The sequence below is a fragment of the Nothobranchius furzeri genome, chromosome 18 (assembly GCF_043380555.1).
Source record: "Nothobranchius furzeri strain GRZ-AD chromosome 18, NfurGRZ-RIMD1, whole genome shotgun sequence".
NCBI lineage: Eukaryota > Metazoa > Chordata > Actinopteri > Cyprinodontiformes > Nothobranchiidae > Nothobranchius > Nothobranchius furzeri.
Window position 1 is genome coordinate 38,821,098 of NC_091758.1, and position 21,004 is coordinate 38,842,101.

At 45.5% G+C, this 21,004-nt stretch overlaps 1 protein-coding gene across 2 annotated transcripts in view; it reads right to left on the bottom strand.

Annotated features, from left to right (window-relative positions):
- sntg2 (syntrophin, gamma 2) overlaps positions 1-21,004 on the bottom strand; it is a 78,715-nt gene that overhangs the window by 52,631 nt on the left and 5,080 nt on the right. For both annotated transcript variants that reach the window (XM_015970509.3, XM_054741460.2), the window contains exons 2-5: positions 3,504-3,641; positions 3,340-3,396; positions 3,167-3,224; positions 830-873 (exon numbers count right to left, since the gene is read on the bottom strand). In XM_015970509.3, the coding sequence (XP_015825995.3) occupies positions 830-873; positions 3,167-3,224; positions 3,340-3,396; positions 3,504-3,641 (297 nt within the window). The remainder of the gene's footprint in view (positions 1-829; positions 874-3,166; positions 3,225-3,339; positions 3,397-3,503; positions 3,642-21,004) is intronic.

Consider the following 21,004-nt stretch of genomic DNA (forward strand, 5'->3'; position numbering starts at 1 on the left):
CAAGCAGAGAACACTAAAGTCCGGGCAGTGCATTATGGGGAATCGTCTCCGACACTAATCTTGGTGGTTTTGACTCATCTTGGATAAATAAACCACATTAGCATCATAGCTATCATTTAAACAGCGCTACAGGGACTCTTACAGGAAAATGTGCAACTTTAAACATTTTTATTCCCATTTTTTAACCTCGGTTGTTAAAATCAACGACATGAAGGTGAATTTACTTTTTTTCAGGGATGGGGCCATATTTCCGAACACCTCAGAGACTCTCCAAAACTATTTGGACCAAAAGCAGCAGGAATGTGTCCAACTTCTATAAAATATTCATTTTTATTTCCTAATTTCATCCTCCTCTCTGAGAGCCGTCTCCCTTTCCGCCACCGACTTGAATCCCATGAAGAGATGTAATTTTCTGGAGTGTGACGGTTCAAATATCCCGCAAATAAATATGAAGTGGAGACACTCCGAAGCTGGAGGCAGCAGCGCTCCCATTCATATTCTAATGCAGAACCATGTCCAGTAGGAATGTTCTGTCCGTTTAAAATTCCACATAAGCAGCTCGCTCAATAAAAACTCAAATTAACTTCATGCATGAAAAACACAAAACAGATGATCTGAATCCAGAACATCAGAGCAACAATGAAAACTCTGAGGAGGTAGATTGAATTTAAAGTGGTTAGCAGGAGCAGAAGAAGGAATCATCGGATTCAAATCATGTTGCTCAACCTTCACAGTATTCTCACGATTCATTTCAGCGTCAGAATAAAAGAGCCGAGATTAGGGAGCCCTGACCCAAACTGGTTCCAGGGTAAGGAGGTCATGAACCCACCTGCAGAACGGCGTCTCCGACGAACAGCTTCCCCGTCTGATCGGCTGCAGGAGGTTAATGAAAACATCACTAAATAATTGCTCATTTCATACATGATAATAGAAATAATCAGTGTCTGTGTCCAGAAACGTCCAAAAGGTTAGACAAGCGGAGCGTGAAATAAGAACCAATTAGGATTTATCCTCATTTGCAGCAACAGAGGAAGAAACGACGAAAGTGTTTCATGTCCTCGAGACACAAAGAGACATCTCTCGTGTCCAAAAAGACGCGAGACGTCCTAGAGAAGAATCGTGAACCACGGGGAGGATTTAGTTTTCACTCTCCGTCTGTGCTCGAGCTCAGAGTTTGGAAAACCACCAACCGCACCAAATGCTGCTCATTAGAAGCCGTTTTCACTTCATCCCAACTTCAGAACATTTACAAGTTCTGAAGCTTTTTATCAAACTGATTAAATGCTTTTCAACCTGCAGAATGTTTGAGTTCACATTAAATTAGCGATTTAATTATCTTTGCTGCCCATTTGACTTGTTTTCTCTGTGCTGAAGGAGCCTAACCTGCTCCTTCTGATGTCGGCAGATCATAATTTATAGCCTGAGGTGGTGCTCAGGAATGATGTGTTCAGGTACTTGCAAAATGAAAAATATCAGCTTTAAATGAGCCGACCAACTTGAAATGTAGCCAATTCAAATCTTTTCCTCCAAAAACTAAGAAAAAATGGCCAACTTTGACTGGAAACGAAGCCATGGCATCCTGTTCATCAGAGTTCCTGAAAGCCCCGCCCACTATCCAGGCGTTTTTGGAACATTAATGTAAATTTTATTCATATAGCACATTTACAGCAACAAATAGCTGTAGCCAAAGTGCTCAACATAAGCAGAAAACAAATGAAAATAAAACCCTGAAAACTAATGGCAAATGGTAAATGGCCTGTATTTGATATAGCACCTTCTAGAGTCCTGGAGCCCCCCAAGGCGCTTTACAACACAATCAGTCATTCACCCATTCACACACACATTCATACACTGGTGATGATGAGCTACGATGTAGCCACAGCTGCCCTGGGGCGCACTGACAGAGGCGAGGCTGCCGAGCACAGGCGCCACCGGTCCCTCCGACCACCACCAGCAGCCAAGGGGGGTTAAGTGTCTTGCCCAAGGACACAAGCGACAGACTGAGCGGGGCTCGAACCTGCAACCTACCGATTACGGGGCGAGCATTTAACTCCTGTGCCACTGTCGCCTTTAAAACCAAATAAAATAATAGCATGATTAAAATCCAATAACAAAAACGGCTAGCTACACCATGCTCAGGACAATCCAGATGTGTCGTTCCACAGATGTGGAATGACCTACCAAGCACTAATAGAACTTGTAAATTTTCAAGACACTCCTGAAGACCCAGCTCTTCAGAGAGCATCTTCTAAACCAGCACCCGTCCCCCACTCTGCTGCACACTCCTTGTTCGCTTCCCACGACGGTGGCACAGGAGTTAAGTGCTCGCCCCATAATCGGAAGGTTGCGGGTTCGAGCCCCGCTCAGTCTGTCGCTGTCGTTGTGTCCTTGGGCAAGACACTTAACCCACGTTGCCTGCTGGTGGTGGTCGGAGGGACCGGTGGCGCCAGTGCTCGGCAGCCTCGCCTCTGTCAGTGCGCCCCAGGGCAGCTGTGACTACATCGTAGTTCATCCCCACCAGTGTATGAATGTGTGTGTGAATGGGTGAATGACTGATTGTGTTGTAAAGCGCCTTGGGGGGTTCAAGGACTCTAGAAGGCGCTATATCAAATACAGGCCATTTACCATTTTACCATTCCCTCTGTAGCCTCGAGGGCAACCTGCTGGCTTCATTATCACCCGTAAGTCACTTTGGACAAAAGCGTCTGCTAAAAACATGAACACAACATTAACAATCCCTGAAAACAACGGAATACAAATATGTCGAAAGCCTAGCCTTAAACAGGTCAGCTGATGAAGAGGAGTTGTAAATAGGTCCACAGACGGGGGGCTGCAACCGCTAAAGCCCCGTCTCCTCTAGTCTTACATCTCGTGCTGGCAACGAACACGGCCATTTGAGCAGAGGACCTTATAGAGAACACACAGGTCAGATAAGTAGGGAGGCTCCTTCCCATGCAAAGAAAATATTAAACTTTAAAAGTTAAAGGCCGTTTGGTGTTTTTACTCCCTAATTTAACGAGGAGCTCGACTCACCACAAATGCAGTTTTACTGGATTCAGGGCGTTTCTGGATCTTTCTGGTAAACATCAGACTCCAAACAGTGCAACTAACTCAAATATAACCTGAACTTCACCATTCTCTCCTGTGATTGACAAAGTTTCCTTACCTACTTGGTCTTTAAAGATCTTTGAAATGACCACGGGCACGTTGTGCTCCGCACCTCCCTGAGGAGCCAGGAATAAAGAAGAGAGATGAACAATGTAGAGTTTCAGCTCTCCTAAACAAACAGCCTTCTCATCCCCGCTGCAGCTCCTCCGTAATGAAATCTTATCGGCTTACTTTGATGCTTAAGCCCAGACCGCCGGTCGCTTGTCTCCGCAGTACAACAGTTCTGTGCTTTAGAAAGGGGGAGTTTTTTATTGGCAAAGGGATATTGTGAACATCGAGACAGTAATCTGCAGCTATGTGGCGTGAATTTCAATGCCAGCCTCGAGCGCACTTACATTTACTTGGGACTCACTTCCACTTGTGCAAACCACATCCAGCTTCTGTATGGTTAGCGCGTCTCGGGTCAGTCTCAGGCAGACGTCGTAGGTGTTGTTGCTCTCCTCATTGAACAGCAAAGCTATTCCAGATTTCGTCTGTTGGGAAATGAGAGGAGCATTGACATTTAGCCAAGCAGAGCAATTAACCACACAATGAACATTTTAATCCTCTTTCCCCAGTTTGTCGATCTGCACTCGCTTCTTCTGGTGGAGTTTTGGGTTAATTGGTTTTGCTCGAGTCGGTAAAATCTTTATGGAAGAAGAGTAAAAAAGGGTTTTCCTGATGTTGGTTCAACTGCTTTCACTTGTAACTCGGGTGCAGGAACGTTATTTTACTTTGTTTCATTTCAGTCTCAGAAAAAACTTCTCGTTCTGACCTTTTCAATCTTTACACCAAATTTAATGATGCAAGAAAAACATTTTCAGTCATTTAAACCGTCCGGTTTCTAAAATTTGTTAATCCGAACTGAAACTAAAAAAATAAATATCAGGAGTTTTCAGGTTTAGTTTAAAATGTTCTAATCAGTGTAAAAATCTGTAAAAAAAAGAAGAAAAAAAAAAGAACCTCATAAAAACTAGGCATCACTCCTGTTCTGAGCCGGTAGAAGTGTGTTGTGGTGCGTTTCTCCAGAACCACGTCATCCACAAAAGCACAGAAGAGTCTCTGAGGTTCCCAAACCAGACCCGTCCTCTCCATGACTACATCTTGAGATCAGGACTATGAAGATCACAAACCAGATCGGAGATCAGGAGCAGACCCGGAGGATCCAGAACTTGTTTTGGTTAAACAAAGACCAGATGGCCCTAGTTGACCCCAACAATTAAGAGGTTAAAAGCCTCTTTAAAATCCACAAAACTGTTGGAGTTGACAACCAAACTCCCATGACTCCTTCAGCCTCTCCATTAGCGTAAAGCTCTGGTCCACTCCTGAAGCCGAGCATCAGCCAGAGATTCCCTTTCAAAACTCCAGACTAGATGATCCCAGGGGAGGACGAGCAGTGCGATTCAAATTCAAATTCAAAGATAATTTATTAATCCCAGAGGGAAATTAGAGTTTCAGTACACACAATTCTGAGATCAGACATACATAGACAGACGCATGACAAGAATTGGTGACTGTGGTCATTCGCAACCCTGAGTCGCGCTACCTTAATAGAGATAAGAGGGTTACATGAGGATTGAGTCTGGTGGAGGAAAAAAAGGCACTTCAGAGCTACCCTCCACAGTAAAAGTGATCAGATTGATTGACTAAATGACCAAAGAGTCAAGCACCATGGTGTTATTGTGAGGAAGTTGGGAATCAGTGGAATGATTAGACCTCAATTTAAATCCTAATTTATTCCTATTTTTCTCTGATGTTCATTTTAGGAGTCCCAGAACAACCCTCTGAGCTTCAGACATTAGTTTAGTCCCATGTCTACGGGTCCCGGTCATTAAATCCCACATCTTAGATGTTCCAGTCGTAACGCATCTGTGAGAGCTAAAAGATCACAGGAATAATGAAATCCCCTCCTCAAACCACCATCCCACATTTCAAATGATGACTATTTGTGGAGAGCTTCATCGTTTCCTTTGGCTTCATCAGTCCTGCAGTGAGTCTCGGTTCGACTGATGCATCTGAAATAACACCCCAACAGAGATTATTACCCAAAAACTAAAGTTAAGAAAACCAGTGCACAGATTTAACAGTTCATTAAAAACAAAAATCTAATCTAAATATTCAGCCAAATATTTGCTTCGCCTTTCATTTGGACAGTTTGTGTTCCACTTTTGTTTAAATATGTTGAGTGAGAAATTCGTCGGCCATCTTTAAAGCAAAAGCTGAAGGTTTGCTACAGTGCTGTGCAATTCAATCAAAACCCATTTAAAAAAGCTACCAGTTATTTTTTCATATTGCTTCGAAGAAATTATTTTATTCATTCTATTTTTTCTTACTGCCGCGGCCTGTTCGTCCCGACGGCTGGAATTCAGCACCAGGGCTAGCTCCAGACACCTCCAGCTACCTTCTGATGCAGGACCTTGGACAGCAGTGTGCCAAGAAAGGGGCTCTTCCCCTCCACCATCCTGGATCAGAATCTAATTCTCCTGATGGCAGACTGGAAGGGGCACTCTTTAAAAGCCGCTAAGTAAAAAATAACTTAGTGTTTCAGTTTAGAATATCCCTTTTTGTTTGGTTAGCTGGTTTTGGTGGAGCGATGCTCCACATTTAGTTCATCTTGACATCCTCTTCTGTATTTGTCCCTTCTGGGTTGTTTACAGTATTTACCTCGGGGATTATTTGTGTTTATTAACAGATGTGCCTCTTCTAATACACCTTTACCATTTTTAATTATGACCCCCTAATCTCTCTGGGGCAGCATCTGAAGATGTTTCTCCAAACAATATAATTTCCCATGCACCGACTCTCCCGGACAGCTGAGCTTCTGCAGCAGCTTTTCGCTGTTCCATCGAGTTTCCACATCATCTCTCCATGTTTGGTTCGACACCAACCAGCTCAACTCCACCAGCTGATGCAAACTTATCTGCAGACAATTTAAAATTTGAACTCTGGACATTTATAACCATGCAAATATATACAGGATGGGAAACAGGTGAACACTGATCAACGATCTAGTACCCTGGGCAACACTTGAGGCTCTTATTTTGACGAGCTGCATCACAGCATGGTGTATTCGGTGTAATTAGGACGGAGGAATATTAACTGCATATTAATGTAAAGCAGACAAATGGATGCAGCTTCCAGCTCTGTTTGAACTGAATTTCTCTCCAGAATTGGAGGAGACTCCCTTTCCATCAGTATTCCCGAGGGACTTGGAGGTCTAAGAAAGGTCACCATCAGTACATGAGAGGGGTCAACCAATTCTCTCTTAAGACACTGGAGAATGAAGGTCGCGACCTGCTCTCATCCAAGAAGGTAAGAGTTTAAATTAAGATTCGACTGCTGCAGAAACACACCGTTGACATCCAGGCCATGCAAAACAAGATGAAGATTTTTATGACGCTCGCAGCAGAACAAGTCAGAATTGCTTCTGGAAATGGAAAAAGGTAATGTGGCGTTTTGTCCAGTTTCCTTTAAGTGTTCTTTTCTCTGACAAATATTAGCAGCTCAGTCTGCAGAATAAAACGAACATCCAGACACATTTAGGAGGCGGTGGCAGAAACCCTGAAACAATCAGACACCAGCTCAGGGATACATTCTGAGGAGATTTGGCGGTTCTGGTGAAAGCGTCTGGAAGGAATGGTAACATTTCTGATTGCTCAGAAGAATGAATAACATCTTATAAAATTTAATCAGCTTTTGAAGAGAAAAAAAAAGGCCAAAGTAATTCAAACTGCTGTGATGAAGTGACCTTTGAATGGCCCTCAAAAGCTGGGATATTAAACTGAAAAACAACATTTTCAGCTTGGAGTGAAAATTAAAGTGTCAACATTAAGATCTCGTTTCCAGACACCCAAAAGCAAACCGCCTCATTCTCAAGGATCTGACATCTTGTCACTTCTGCCCAAACTAAGTAGCCTTTTAAACATTTAAATGAACACATTATTATATCTTGTCCGGGGATTGGACCGCCAAGGCTCCCGCCTTGGTCTGCCACCCGATTCACATTGCACCGGACCCTTCATGTTCCTCCTGCGGGTGGTGGGTCCACAGTTGGACGAGCCCATGTATCCGGTTCGGGCTGGGCCCGGCCGGGTCCCATGGGCGAAAGCCCGGCCACCAGGCGCTCGCTCACGGGCCCCAACCCCAGGCCTGGCTCCAGGGTGGGACCCCGGTAACCCTCCGGGCCGGGTACTCCGACTCTTCGTTTTAACCGCCATGAAAGATCCTTCGAACCGTTCTTTGTCTCACCCTTCACCTAAGACCAATTTGTCATGGGAGACCCTACCAGGGGCACTAAGTGCCCCAGACAACATAGCTCCTAGGATCATTAGGGCACTCAAACTCCTCCACCACGATAAGGTGACGGTTCAAGGAGGATCGAAAGGAGCCAGTTGAGGTGGTTTGGGCATCTGGTCAGGATGCCTCCTGGACGCCTCCCCGGGGAGGTGTTTCGGGCATGTCCTGCCGGCAGAAGGCCCCCGGGTCGACCCAGGACACGTTGGAGAGGTTACATCTCCAATCTGGTCCGGGAACGCCTTGGGGTCCTGCCGGAGGAGCTGGTGGACAAGGCCGGGGAGAGGACGGCCTGGAGCTCCCTAGTTGGGATGCTGCCCCCGCGACCCGGACCCGGATAAGCGGAGGAAGACGAGACGACGAGAGACATTATTATATACACATTCAGGAGTCCCAGAACAACCCTCTGAGCTTCAGACATGGGTTTAGTCCCGTGTCAACGGGTCCCGGTCGTTAAACCCCACATCTTAGATGTTCCAGTCATAACACATCTGTGAGAGCTAAAAGATCACAGGAATAATGAAATCCCCTCTCAAACACATTATTATACACACATTATTATTATAAGGGGTGGGCATACTAGTTGCGCCCCCCCATTTTGGTGCCTGTACGTTGGGGTTTACCCCAGTGAATGAGAGGGTAGCCTCCCTCCACTTCCCATGGGCTCACCACTCGTGGGGAGGGGCCAAAGGGGTCGGGTGCAGTGTGTGACGGGTGGTAGTCGAGGGCGGGACCTTGGTGGTCTGATCCTCGGCTACAGAAGCTGGCTCTTGGCACATGGAATGTCACCTCTCTGGTGGGGAAGGAGCCTGAGTTGGTGTGTGAGGTTGAGAGGTTCCAACTAGATATAGTCGGGCTCACCTCAACGCATGGCTCTGGCTCTGGAACCAGTTTCTTTGAGAGAGGTTGGACTTTCTACCACTCTGGAGTTGCTCCCAGTGAGAGGCGCCTGTACGTTGGGGTTTACCCCAGTGAATGAGAGGCTAGCCTCCCTCCACCTACGTGTGGGGGGACGGGTTCTGACTGTGGTCTGTGCTTATGCACCAAACTACAGTTCAGACTACCCACCCTTTTTGGAGACCTTGGAGGAGGTGCTGGAGAGCGCTCCTTCTGGTGACTCCCTCATTCTGCTGGGCGAAGAGAGGGGTGGAGCTGTCAACTGACCACTACCTGGTGGTGAGTTGGCTCAGATGCTGGGGGAGGATGTCGGTCAGACCAGGCAGGCCCAAACGTATCGCGAGGGTCTGCTGGGAACATCTGGCAGAGTCTCCTGTCAGAAGGAGCTTCAATTCCCACCTCCGACAGAACTTCCAAAATGTTCCGGGGGAGGCGGGGGACATTGAGTCTGACTGGACCCTATTCCGTGCCTCCATTGTTGAGGCGGCCGACCGGAGCTGTGGTCGCAGGATCGTCAGTGCCTGTCGTGATGGCAACCCCCGAACCCGCTGGTGGACATCGGAGGTTAGGGATGCTGTCAAGCTGAAGAGAGAGTCCTATCAGGTCTTTTTGGCCTGTGGGACTCCAGAGGCAGCTGACGGGTACCGGCAGTCCAAGTGGAACGCAGCTCGGGGCGTCTCCAAGGCAAAATCCTGGGCATGGGAGGAGTTCGGGGAGACCATGGAGCAAGGCTTCCGAACGGCTTCGAGGAGATTCTGGTCCACCATCCGGCACCTGGGGGGGGGGGGGGGTACCAACACCATCTACAGGTGCTGGCCAGTAAATTAGAATATCATCAAAAGGTTGAAAATATTTCAGTAATTCCATTCAAAACGTGAAACTTGTACATTATATTCATGCAATGCACACAGACCAATGTATTTCCAATGTTCATTACATTTAAATTTGATATTCATAAGTGACAACTAATGAAAACTCCAAATTTGGTATCTCAAAAAATTAGAATATTCTGAAAAGGCTGAATATAGAAGACACCTGCTGCCACTCTAATCAGCTGATTTACTCAAAACACCTGCAAAGGCCTTTAAAAGGTCCCTCAGTCTTGTTTTGAAGGCACCACAATCATGGGGAAGACTTCTGACTTAACAGCTGTCCAAAAGACAATCATTGACACCTTGCACAAGGAGGGCAAGACACAAAAGGTGATTGCTAAAGAAGCTGGCTGTTCGCAGAGCTCTGTGTCCAAGCACATTAACAGACAGGCGAAGGGACGGAAAAAATGTGGTAGAAAAAAGTGTACAAGCTCTAGGGATAACCGCACCCTGCAGAGAATTGTGACGACAAACCCATTCAAAAATGTGGGGGAGATCCACAAAGAGTGGACTGCAGCTGGAGTCAGCGCTTCAAGAACCACCACGAGGAGACTCATGAAAGACATGGGATTCAGGTGTCGCATTCCGTGTGTCAAGCCACTCTTGAACATGAAACAGCGCAAGAAGCGTCTCGCCTGGGCCAAGGACAAAAAGGACTGGACTGATGCTGAGTGGTCCAAAGTTATGTTTTCTGATGAAAGCAAGTTCTGCATTTCCTTTGGAAATCAAGGACCCAGAGTCTGGAGGAAGAGCGGAGAAGCACAGAATCCACGTTGCATGAGGTCCAGTGTAAAGTTTCCACCGTCAGTGATGGTGTGGGGTGCCATGTCATCTGCCGGTGTTGGCCCACTCTGTTTCCTGAGGTCCAGGGTCAATGCAGCCGTCTACCAGGAAGTTTTAGAGCACTTCATGCTTCCTGCTGCTGACCAACTTTATGGGGATGCAGACTTCACCTTTCAACAGGACTTGGCACCTGCACACAGTGCCAAAACCACCAGCACCTGGTTCAAGGACCATGGTATCCCTGTCCTTGATTGGCCAGCAAACTCGCCTGACCTTAACCCCATAGAAAATCTATGGGGTATTGTGAAGCGGAGGATGCAATACGCTAGACCCAACAATGCAGAGGAGCTGAAGACGACTATCAGAGCAACCTGGGCTCTCATAACACCTGAGCAGTGCCACAGACTGATCGAGTCCATGCCACGCCGCATTACTGCAGTTATTGAGGCAAAAGGAGCCCCGACTAAGTATTGAGTGCTATACATGCACATTCTTTTCATGTTCATTCTTTTCAGTTGGCCAACATTAGAGAAACAAACATTTTTTCATTGGCCTTTAGAATATTCTAATTTTCTGAGATACCAGATTTGATGTTTTCATTGGTTGTCACCTATAAATATCAAAATTAAACGTAATAAACATCGGAAATACATTGGTCTGTGTGCATTGCATGAATATAATGGAAAAATTTCACGTTTTGAATGGAATTACTGAAATATTTTCAACCTTTTGATGATATTCTAATTTACTGGCCAGCACCTGTATAGTGGGGACGGTGTGCTGCTGACCTCTACTCAGGACTTTGTGGATCAGTGGGCAGGATACTTCGAAGACCTCCTCAATCCCACCGACACGTCTTCCAGTGAGGGAGCAGAGTCTGGGGAATTTGGGTTGGCCTCTCAAATCTCTGGTGCTGAGGTCACTGAGGTGGTTAAAAAGCTCCTCTGTGGCAAGGCTCCAGGGGTGGAGGAGATCTGCCCGGAGTTCCTTAAGGCTCTGGATGTTGTGGGGCTGTGTTGGCTGACGCGGCTCTGCAATATCGCTGGACATCGGGGGCAGTCCCACTGGACTGGCAGACCGGTGTAGTGGTCCCCTTATTTAAAAAGGGGGGACCACAGGGTGTGTTCCAACTACAGAGGGATCACACTCCTGAGCCTTCCTGGTAAGGTCTGTTCAGGGGTTCTGGAGAAGAGGGTCTGTCGGATTGTTGAACCTCAGATTCAGGAGGAGCAATGTGGTTTTGGTCCTGGCCGTGGAACACTGGACCAGCTCTATACCCTTAGGGGGATCCTGGAGGGTGCGTGGGAATTTGCCCAACCAGTCTACATGTGTTTTGTGGATTTGGAGAAGGCGTTTGACCGCGTCCCTCGGGGGGCCCTGTGGGGGGTACTCCGGGAGTATGGGGTACCAGGCCCTCTGATACGGGCTGTTAGGTCCCTGTATGACCGGTGTCAGAGCTTGGTCCACACCGCCGGCAGTAAGTCGGGCTTGTTCCCAGTGAGAGTTGGACTCCGCCAAGGCTACCCTTTGTCACCGATTCTGTTCATAACCTTTATGGACAGGATTTCTAGGCACAGCCAAGGTGTGGAGGACATCCGTTTTGGTGGCCTGAGGATCAGGTCTCTGCTTTTTGCAGATGATGTGGTCCTGTTGGCTTCATCAGAACATGATCTTCAGCTTTCGCTGGAGCGGTTTGCAGCCGAGTGTGAAGCAGCTGGGATGAGAATCAGCTCCTCTAAATCTGAGATCATGGTCTTGATTCTGAGAAGGGGGAATGCCTTCTCCGGGTCAGGGATGAGGTCCTGCCCTAAGTGGAGGAGTTTAAGTATCTCGGGGTCTTGTTCGCGAGTGAGGGAAAACTGGAGTGTGAGATCAATAGGTGGATTGATGCTGCATCTGCAGTGATGCGGGCATTGTACCGGTCTGTTGTGGTGAAGAGAGAGTTGAGTCAGAAGGCAAAGCTCTCGATTTACCGGTCGATCTACGTTCCTACCCTCACCTATGGTCATGAGCTTTGGGTAGTGGCCGAAAGAACGAGATTGCGGATACAAGCGGAAGAAATTAGTTCTCTCCGAAGAGTGTCTGGGCTCTCCCTTAGAGATAGGATGAGAAGCTCGGTCATTCGGGAGGGGCTCGGAGTAGACCCGCTGCTCCTCCACATCGACAGGAGCCAGTTGAGGTGGCTCGGGCATCTGGTCAGGATGCCCCCTGGATGTCTCCCTGGTGAGGTTTTCCGGGCACGTCCAACCAGGAGGAGGCCTAAAGGTAGACCCAGGACACGGTGGAGGGACTATGTCTCTCACCTGGCCAGAGAACGCCTTGGGATTCCCCCGGAGGAGCTGGTCCACGTGGCTGGGGAGAGGGAAGTCTGGGCCTCTCGCCTTAGGCTACTGCCCCCGCGACCCGACTCCAGATAAGCGGATGAAAATGGATGGATGGATAAACACATTGAAAATGGTAAAAAGACCCTCATCACTACTGGGTGGGGGGGGGGGCGGGGGGGGGGGGGTGTTCTTCGGTTTTAGTCACAAGATCAGATTATCTGCTGAAAAACAAAACCATGAAGGTTGTGACTTCTGGTTAAGACACGTTTTACAATGAAGATGCAATCTGCAAAATAATTTAACTATTTCCACAAATAGTGTGATTTAGGGAAACCAGGTGAGAAAGCTCCTCCCCCTTTTGGAACTCAGGTTTAGTCAACTTTTCACATCCCACATTTGTAGACCAGCCCTGGTCCTTAAAGAGCTCTTATGTGGCTTGTTCTAGTCCCAACTCACCTGATTCTTTGCTAACCCGTTGTCACCAGGTGTGATAGAACAGAAACGTATCTACAATTTAGGCGAATTAAGGTGTTAGAATAACTCCCATTCTAGTTTAGATTGCACTTTTGTTGTGGTTTCTGTATTTCACTGAACCTTCTGGACATGTTGAAGGTGGAACCTGTTTGTGTGGTTGCCATGGTGACCCTAATGAGTCACTGACAGCACCTTTGACATTTCTGTTGATCTCCACATGCAATTTGTCAGTTTAGTCGCCAAAAAATAAATCCCGAATGACTTCTTGGCTTCTTCAGAAGGTTTAAAGTTGGAACTTATGTTGGAATCTCAAACAGCAGAGGCATTAGCACACTCAGACACGTTCAGAAACTCAGCTTTTCCACTTAATCAACCTTATTGTTATTATGGTAATACAAGTCTGCATCTTTGTTATGAAGGCATTCAACAAACATAAGTAAATAGGATGTTATTGTCTTTAATTCACAACAGCACACACACACACACACACACACACACACACACACACACACACACACACACACACACACACACACACACACACACACACACACACACACACACACACACACACACACACACACACACACACACACACACACACACACACACACACACACACAGCTGGAGAGCAAACTCAGTGCAGTCAAACGTCGCAGGAGGTTTCACTCTGAGACTTCACTTCGCTCCATGAATCATAAACTATAAACATCTCAGAGCATCGACTTTTATGAACTATTGAGACAAAAGAAAATTATTTAGACATTCAGATAAAATCATTGATATTTGCAGAGTTTTCTGAGCATAAAGAGGATTAATGGCTGAGACTCGTCCTGCTGAGAAGACCTCTGAACTCAGAGGAGCGACGGTCGATGGCGGAGCGTTTCCATCAGATCACACTCGGATACGTCGCAGCAGCTGATTAGTCTGGTCACAGCGGCTTGAGGACGACTTGTAAACGAGTCACCAGATGAGCAGAGGCCAGGTGTAGAACTCAGGTCTTTGTGAGGATTTCATGTGTTTAATTGATGATGATGAAGATGAGAATCCTCACAGACGAAGGACGTCACAGACGCTTTAATGTTAAAGTTTAAACATCTGGGTCCAGAACTCTTCCGGTCTTATCAAACACAACAAACATGGCTGTCAGGTCTAATTTACTAAAGCAACGATAAGTTATTTACCTGATTAAATATGCAGGACAAACAAGTTTATTAATATTTGCAGATTAAGATTAAGCCCAAACAGAAACCAGACGTGTTATTTGTAAAAAAAGATATTTTTATCTGTTTTAGTTTGAGCGTTTGATCGTCAACATCCAAACGTACGTGTGCATGAGTCGCGTCGCACTTCCTTCTGCCATGTCGGCGTTCTCATTTAATGTACCCGACACGCAGCGAAGCAGACCACGAGGGGCTGGGTTTCCAGACAAAGAGCAACATATTGTTTCCTTAATGTCATCGGATATTTCATGTGTCAACAATATCCTGTGCTGTGATTGGTTGGAGCTACACAGGTGAGAACAGACTTTTGACCTACTAGGGTTCCTAGGAAGCAACCCTTCATCTATTGGATCAGCTAAAATGTTAAATAAACTATTTAAACATCCATTTAAACCCCCTATTGTCCCAAACAGAGGACATTTTCTTGCAGTATTGATCAAAGATCTCTGGCACCAAGAAACCCGTAAACCTTCCACCGCGCTGGTAGACGTCCCAAGTTCTTATTGGTTATCACTAAAGGTTCTCCCGGGGCCTCGCTCTCAAGTTGCTCAAGTTTTTTAACGGTTTTTCTGACATTTTGGACCAACTTTGAAGTCATGAGTCTGGAACCCTTTATAGGGAATCAAAGTAAAAAATAAAAATAAAAAAAAAAGCTGACCAATCTCAAGAAGGAAAAAAGAAAGAATCGGACTTCCTGATCCTAAAAAATGGCATAAAATGCAATAAATTGAGATGAGAACATCTGTGACATTTGCTAAAGCATAAATAAGTGTTCATGCAGTAAGACGACCCTCAGACCGCTCATAACTGCCTGAACATAAAAGCAGACTCTTTTCTATCGGAAGCACATAGAATTGCTTCTGCGTCTGAAATAGAAAACACACAAGGCTTCGCAGCTCCTGTTCCTCTCTGTGAACCGTATGAAACCCACATGATGCAACTAAAGGCAGCAGCATCCACAGGGAGCTGATAAGAGAGACATGCACGTTGAGTGGCACTCCGAGTTATCCGAGTCCATCATAAGTGGAGCCATTTTTCACCACAGGAGAGCATTTAGCGCGTCATCTCAGGCTCTGATCCGTCAGCTTTAGCTGCAACAACAAGAATGGAAGTGGTTAAAAAAAAGGGCTGAAAGGTGTTCCGCCCTCAGAGCAATGAAGCACCAAATTACAGGTTTAGAGATGGCAGAGGCACGTGCACGTATCCTGGATCAGGTTAAAAAGCACGAAGGAGAAAGAAGGACGAAGAAGCGGGAAGAGGAAGACATTCCCTAAATGTTTGTATGAGCCGAGCAGCTGAAACAGATCTGTGACGTTTAATATGAACTTTTATTTTAATGTTGTATTTTGTAATCTTTACTTCCCTCGTTTCTTTGATGTCCGTCACACGATTCCCTTCATCTTTAACTTGTTTATTCTTAAAAGTTCTACAAAATGAACTGGATTAGACGTTTAAAACCTTTAGATGGTGAGAGACAGAAGCTCAAAACGAACCCGAGGGACTCGGTTAAAGACGTGCAGGAACTCAGACCAGGATCTGGATGTCTGGGGATAAAAAACATCATTCCCATCACCAGTTTCTGCATGCCAGACCCAGTTTAGGACAAACAAATACTTATGACCTAATGTGTGAGGAGAAACCAAAACTAAAACAAACAGCATCTAAAACTCAGAATGCAACAATAACCTAGAATTATGAAGATTTTACTTTTATGTTTTTGTGTTAAAACATTTCTAATGAAGGGAATTAAAATGGGAAAACCCGCGTATCCACTTCCAGTACCCAGATACGGCTAAACACACTGGGAAAATGAACAAACTGGGATTCTGCACTGGGAGGAGTTCATCTGAAACAGTCGGGGTAAGCTCTCGATCACCCACAATGCATCTCTTCTCACAGCACATGCTGCTCGTCTTCATCCCAAGTGACCAGCATCTCCTGGATGACCTGCACCGTCTGGAGCGCCACGCTGCTCATCCAGGAGTAAATCCATCCAACCTCTCGGTAATGATCTGTTGTCACTCCTGAGAACATGGAGGCTTTTTCCCAGGTAAGGTTAGATCAACCGTTTCTGATGAGAACTGAAACGTAACTTCAGCCTAAAAGGCGACTCAAACTCATCCAGCAGAGAACTTTAACTTTGGGAGTCCAATTAAATCTGGTGAAATGCTCAAAGCCCTTTAGAAATACGTTTATTGAAAAACAGAAGTGGATTCCTTCAGACAGACTGGAACAATCCTGTTTAAGTTTGAATAATTGGAAGTTTCAGGATTTATACTTTTTCTGTCCAAACACGGCGTTCCTTCACATCTCCAACTCCTCTCCTAATCTCTGGTATGAAGGTGACGTTTGATTTAGCTCAACTTTCCACACAGATAACCTTGAAAAGCACCACAACTGTCAAGACACACACACACACACACACACACACGCACACGTTTATCACCACTGTGTGAAACGCTTACGGCTCACTGCATCCCTCCAGTCTAACATTAATAAATTTCCAGGTTTCTTCGAGACAGAAAAGATGTTTGTCCCGCCAAAATAAAGCTAATTTCTGCTTAAAAGATTAAACATCCAACATGAACTTGAGTCAGATTCAAACACGAAAAATCATTAGCTCTTTTACTTCAACGTGACGCCGTTTCCTTCACACATGTCGCTTCAGGATCGTTCGCTCTGGAGTCAGACGTTTAAAATAGGAACAAAAACACTAAATAACTTCTACAGCAGACACAGAAGGACGACAGACTCACCTTCTGTGTTTCTCATTTAAACATTTTGGGATATTTTATTCCAGTAATGCATCTCAGATCCTCAGGAATTAAAGGCTCCACATTTTTATCGCCTAACTTCTCTGAAAGCTGAAAATAAAAACAAGAAATTTCGTGTGAATCTGCAGATTAGACTAGTCAACGTCCGTCTGGTCTAATTAATCTGCTGGATCCTAATTCTGACACGTCTGAATCAAGCCAGCTGCTGCCTGATTAGCAGAAGCCGACGCATTTCTGAACAAAGCTTTCGCTCTAAAGATGAAATAAATCACTGCTGTTGATGTCAGCCATGAAAGGAAACACACGGACGCACGGCTGTGAATAAACTCATCCACCCCAAACTGAGATATTTGCTGTTAATTAACTCTGAACACAATGAAAACAGACACCGCCTCATTTCTCTTTTTAGTCTAAAAATGGCTTCATGTGAGACGGGAGCAGAGCGATGGTGGCAGGTGTCACAACGATACCGTTGTTTAACTTTGATCTGCATCCTTTAAAGACCACAGTGAAAAAGAAAAGGCTTGTCCTTCTCTCTAGAGGTCAGTTAAACCCGCCCCATGCTTGTGTCCGCTGTCACGTATTAGGTTACTCATACAAAAGGACACCAGCGCACTTGTGATGGTTTACCTACATGGATTTTTTAAAATATACACGTATAAATAAAGCCAGGAAGCAGCAACAACATCTCCAACTTTAAAGATGGCAGCAGTAATTTCTCCCTCATCACGCAGCGAATGACCTCATCTTTTAGCCAGGACTCACTCAGACACAAAACCAGGCTAAATCGAGTTTAAACGTGCACGTGTGCATGTGTGTGTGTGTGCGCACGTGCGTGCGTGCATGCATGCATGTGTGTGTGTGTGTGTGTGTGTGTATGTGTGTGCGAGTGTGTGTGCATGCATGCATGCGTGGGTGTGTGTGTGTGTATGCGTGCGCGGGTGTGTGGGCGGGCGTGCGTGTGTGCGCGTGTGTGCATGCACGTTTGTGTGTGCATGTGCGAGTGTGTGTGTGCATGCGTGTGTGTGTGTGCATGCATGTGTGCACGTATGTGTGTGTGTGTGTATGCATGCGCGGGTTTGTGTGTATGCGTGCGCGGGTGTGTGGGCGTGCGTGCGTGTGTGCGCATGCACGTTTGTGTGTGCATGTGCGAGTGTGTGTGTGTGCGTGCATGTGTGCGCGTATGTGTGTGCATGTGTGAGTGTGTGCGTGGTTTCCAGAGAACTTAATTTACGGTGATGGATTATATTCTTTATTAAAGTCGTCAGTCTCTGCAGAAATTTATATATTTAATTTTGAAAAGCAGCAGGAACTTTGTGCTGAAGCAGCCATGAAGGCTGTGTGTGTGTGTGTGTGTGTGTGTGTGTGTGTGTGTGTGTGTGTGTGTGTGTGTGTGTGTGTGTGTGTGTGTGTGTATTCTCAGGTGGGGGAGTTGTAGCACTTGTTCAGATCCCAGGTTATCCCCAGTTTCCTCGCTAAAGTTTTGGCTTGCTTTTAGTGCCCCCTAGTGTCCATTAGTGAAACCAAAAGTGAAATTTATCATCTCGCTGTGCGTTTATCTTTTAACACATTGATCTTACAGCTGAGGTGTCTACCCAGCTTTCATTAGTGTCTACAGGAGCAGTTCATCACTAAATTAAACAAATCAGATGTGTTCACAACTTAAAGCATGCTGGAAACAGACTGCAGCACCGGGTGTGTCAGCTCAGCTTTTACTAAAGCCAACAGGGACTGGCCCAGCACTCTGGGGTCTGAGTGGCTTCTCGTTAACCCTGTAAAGGTCATTTTAGCACACTGGCTTAAGGAAATTATTTAAAATATAAAAAGAGTGGAAACATTTTAACAAAAAAAGAAAAAGAGAATATTTACTGATTTAAGATTCTGATTGTAAATATTCAGTCTGAAACACGTCAGTGAGAAAACCAACAGCCCAAAACTTAATAGCCCAAAAACTTTTTATATTTTAAACCAAAAATCCTGCTTCTTACTTTTATTTTGTAGTGACGTCACTTTTTATATTTTACTGTAAAAAACAGAATTCACATCAATCCACTTTTGTTTGTAAGCCTTTAGCTCATCGACCTGCTAATCTGAGGTTAAGGGATCCAATCTGCTGGTTTTGGATGCATTTGGGAAAACTGCCATGTGTTTCGCTAACATCCATCCCATAAACGCAGAAGGTTAAACCTTCCTGGTACACAAACAGCTGACAGGATGGTGATTCTGTAATCATCCTGCAGCTGGAGCGTCTCCACAGGGAATCAGACCCACTCCATGCATTTCCTCTCTATTGCATCTCGACTGAACAGTCTCGTCTCGCCGAGTGTTGCAGCTCAAACAGTCGGTCCGATGTGTGGATTTACTACACACAGAACCACACCGAGGGAAATTACCTCAATGTGTCGTCAGAATCTTGGAAAATCACTTTTTTCTGTTTGAACTGAAGAGAAATGTGACATTTTATGTCTCTGCATTCACCAAAAGTGTTCAGCTGAAGTAATTCAGCTCTCCGAACAAATATCAAAGTATTATTTTAATTTATTTTACAGCGTTTGTCCTGAAATGGTGTCGGTAACAATCAGCCGTCTCAGAGAAGGTCCCTCATATCTCACTAGGAAATGAGAGGAGACATTAAAATGCATAAGTTTCCTGCCTTGAATCTAAATAAAAATGCAAATCAATCACCGGGGGTTTTATATTGTAGAGGACGGGATTCATTTTATTTGTCAAGGAAACATTTTCAGAGTTTTGCAGCTTGTTTGCAGGATTTCTGACGCTTGCTATTCCCTGGACAGCTTAAAAATTAAGCCTTCGTCTAATTAAGACTTAATTACTGCCCGGTTCAGTGGAGACTTTAATAATAAAATAGACTGTAGATATGTATTATAAACCCATCTGTCCTCTTCCTGCAACACTAAGGCCTAGTCCACACGTAGCCGGGTTTTTTTTAAAACGAATATCCCCCCCTCCAAAAACTTGCATCCACACCACCTCGTTTTAAATAAAACAAACTCTGTCCACACGTACCCGGATAAATACGTTGTTAAGGACATGCCAGACCTGTAGGCGGCAGTACTTCCCCCGTTCTTAACCTCGTCCTTCGTCTGTGGTCTTCCGCAAGGAGCAGTAATTCCGCTTGCAAAAAACAAACAAGCAAAAAGCGCTTGGACAATTGATACAGCGAGCGCAGCTCTGAGGGCATCCATGATGTCGGCTAGTGTAAACACAGGTCGCACACATGATGTCAGCATTTTTTGTCGTGGAAAGTGATGTTGCGGACCTTAAAACTCTGGTTTTGTCTGTCCACACGCAGACACCCAAAACGGAGAAAACGCAGATCTTCACTTTGGCCGGAGTTTTTAAAAAACTCTGTTTTCGTGTGGACGACAGGCCAAAACGTAGAAAAATATCTACGTTTTGGCAGATCCCCGGCTACGTGTGGACAGGGCCTGAACCTTAAAAATAGTCATTTCTTATGCAACCCTGAAGCCTGACCTTTGACCCTTTTGCAGAGTTCTCATCTGTCAAAAGGAACAAACTCACGCCTGACAGGAAATATTCGTATAGGATGATTTTTGTGCAGTAATAATAAACGTGCATTACATCACGGGGAGGAAACGCGGTTGCATTATCGCCATGGTTTCATCAAATTACAGCACTCACTCTGAAGAGCCGGGGGGGGCGGGGGGGGGGATGGGGGGGGGGGGTATTGTACAGGTAATAAAGGACTACATATGACCTTTTCTAAATAAAATAATTCACATTTTACAGCGACTGATTGTCCTTTCCAAGCTCTGACGACAGGGAAAGGTAAAGAGGCTAAACGCTCGCGCTCCGACGGGAACCATCTGGTTAAAATATGACTGACATACAGAAGCTTTGGGTTCACACTCCACTGGGGTGTAATTACGCTTCTGCAGCTCCTGCCAAGACAAACCCAGGCTGAGGCCTGCGGGGGGGCCGGCTCTTTAATGGCACGCATGCAATTTTATTTTAAAGAGTTCTAAAAAAAATCAGGTTTTAATTGAGATATTTTTATCCGAGCTGCTCTCGTTCCAAGCAACACATCCTGAAGTAAAAGTTGGAAATAATTCCTCCTCTGACCCGAAGCCGAGAACAACCAGCATGCTCATCTTAGTTAATTCTTCCTCTGCGTTTCCATGGAAACATAAAGTTTCCATCTAAATGCTGCTGAACAGCCCGAGTTTAGAGAAATA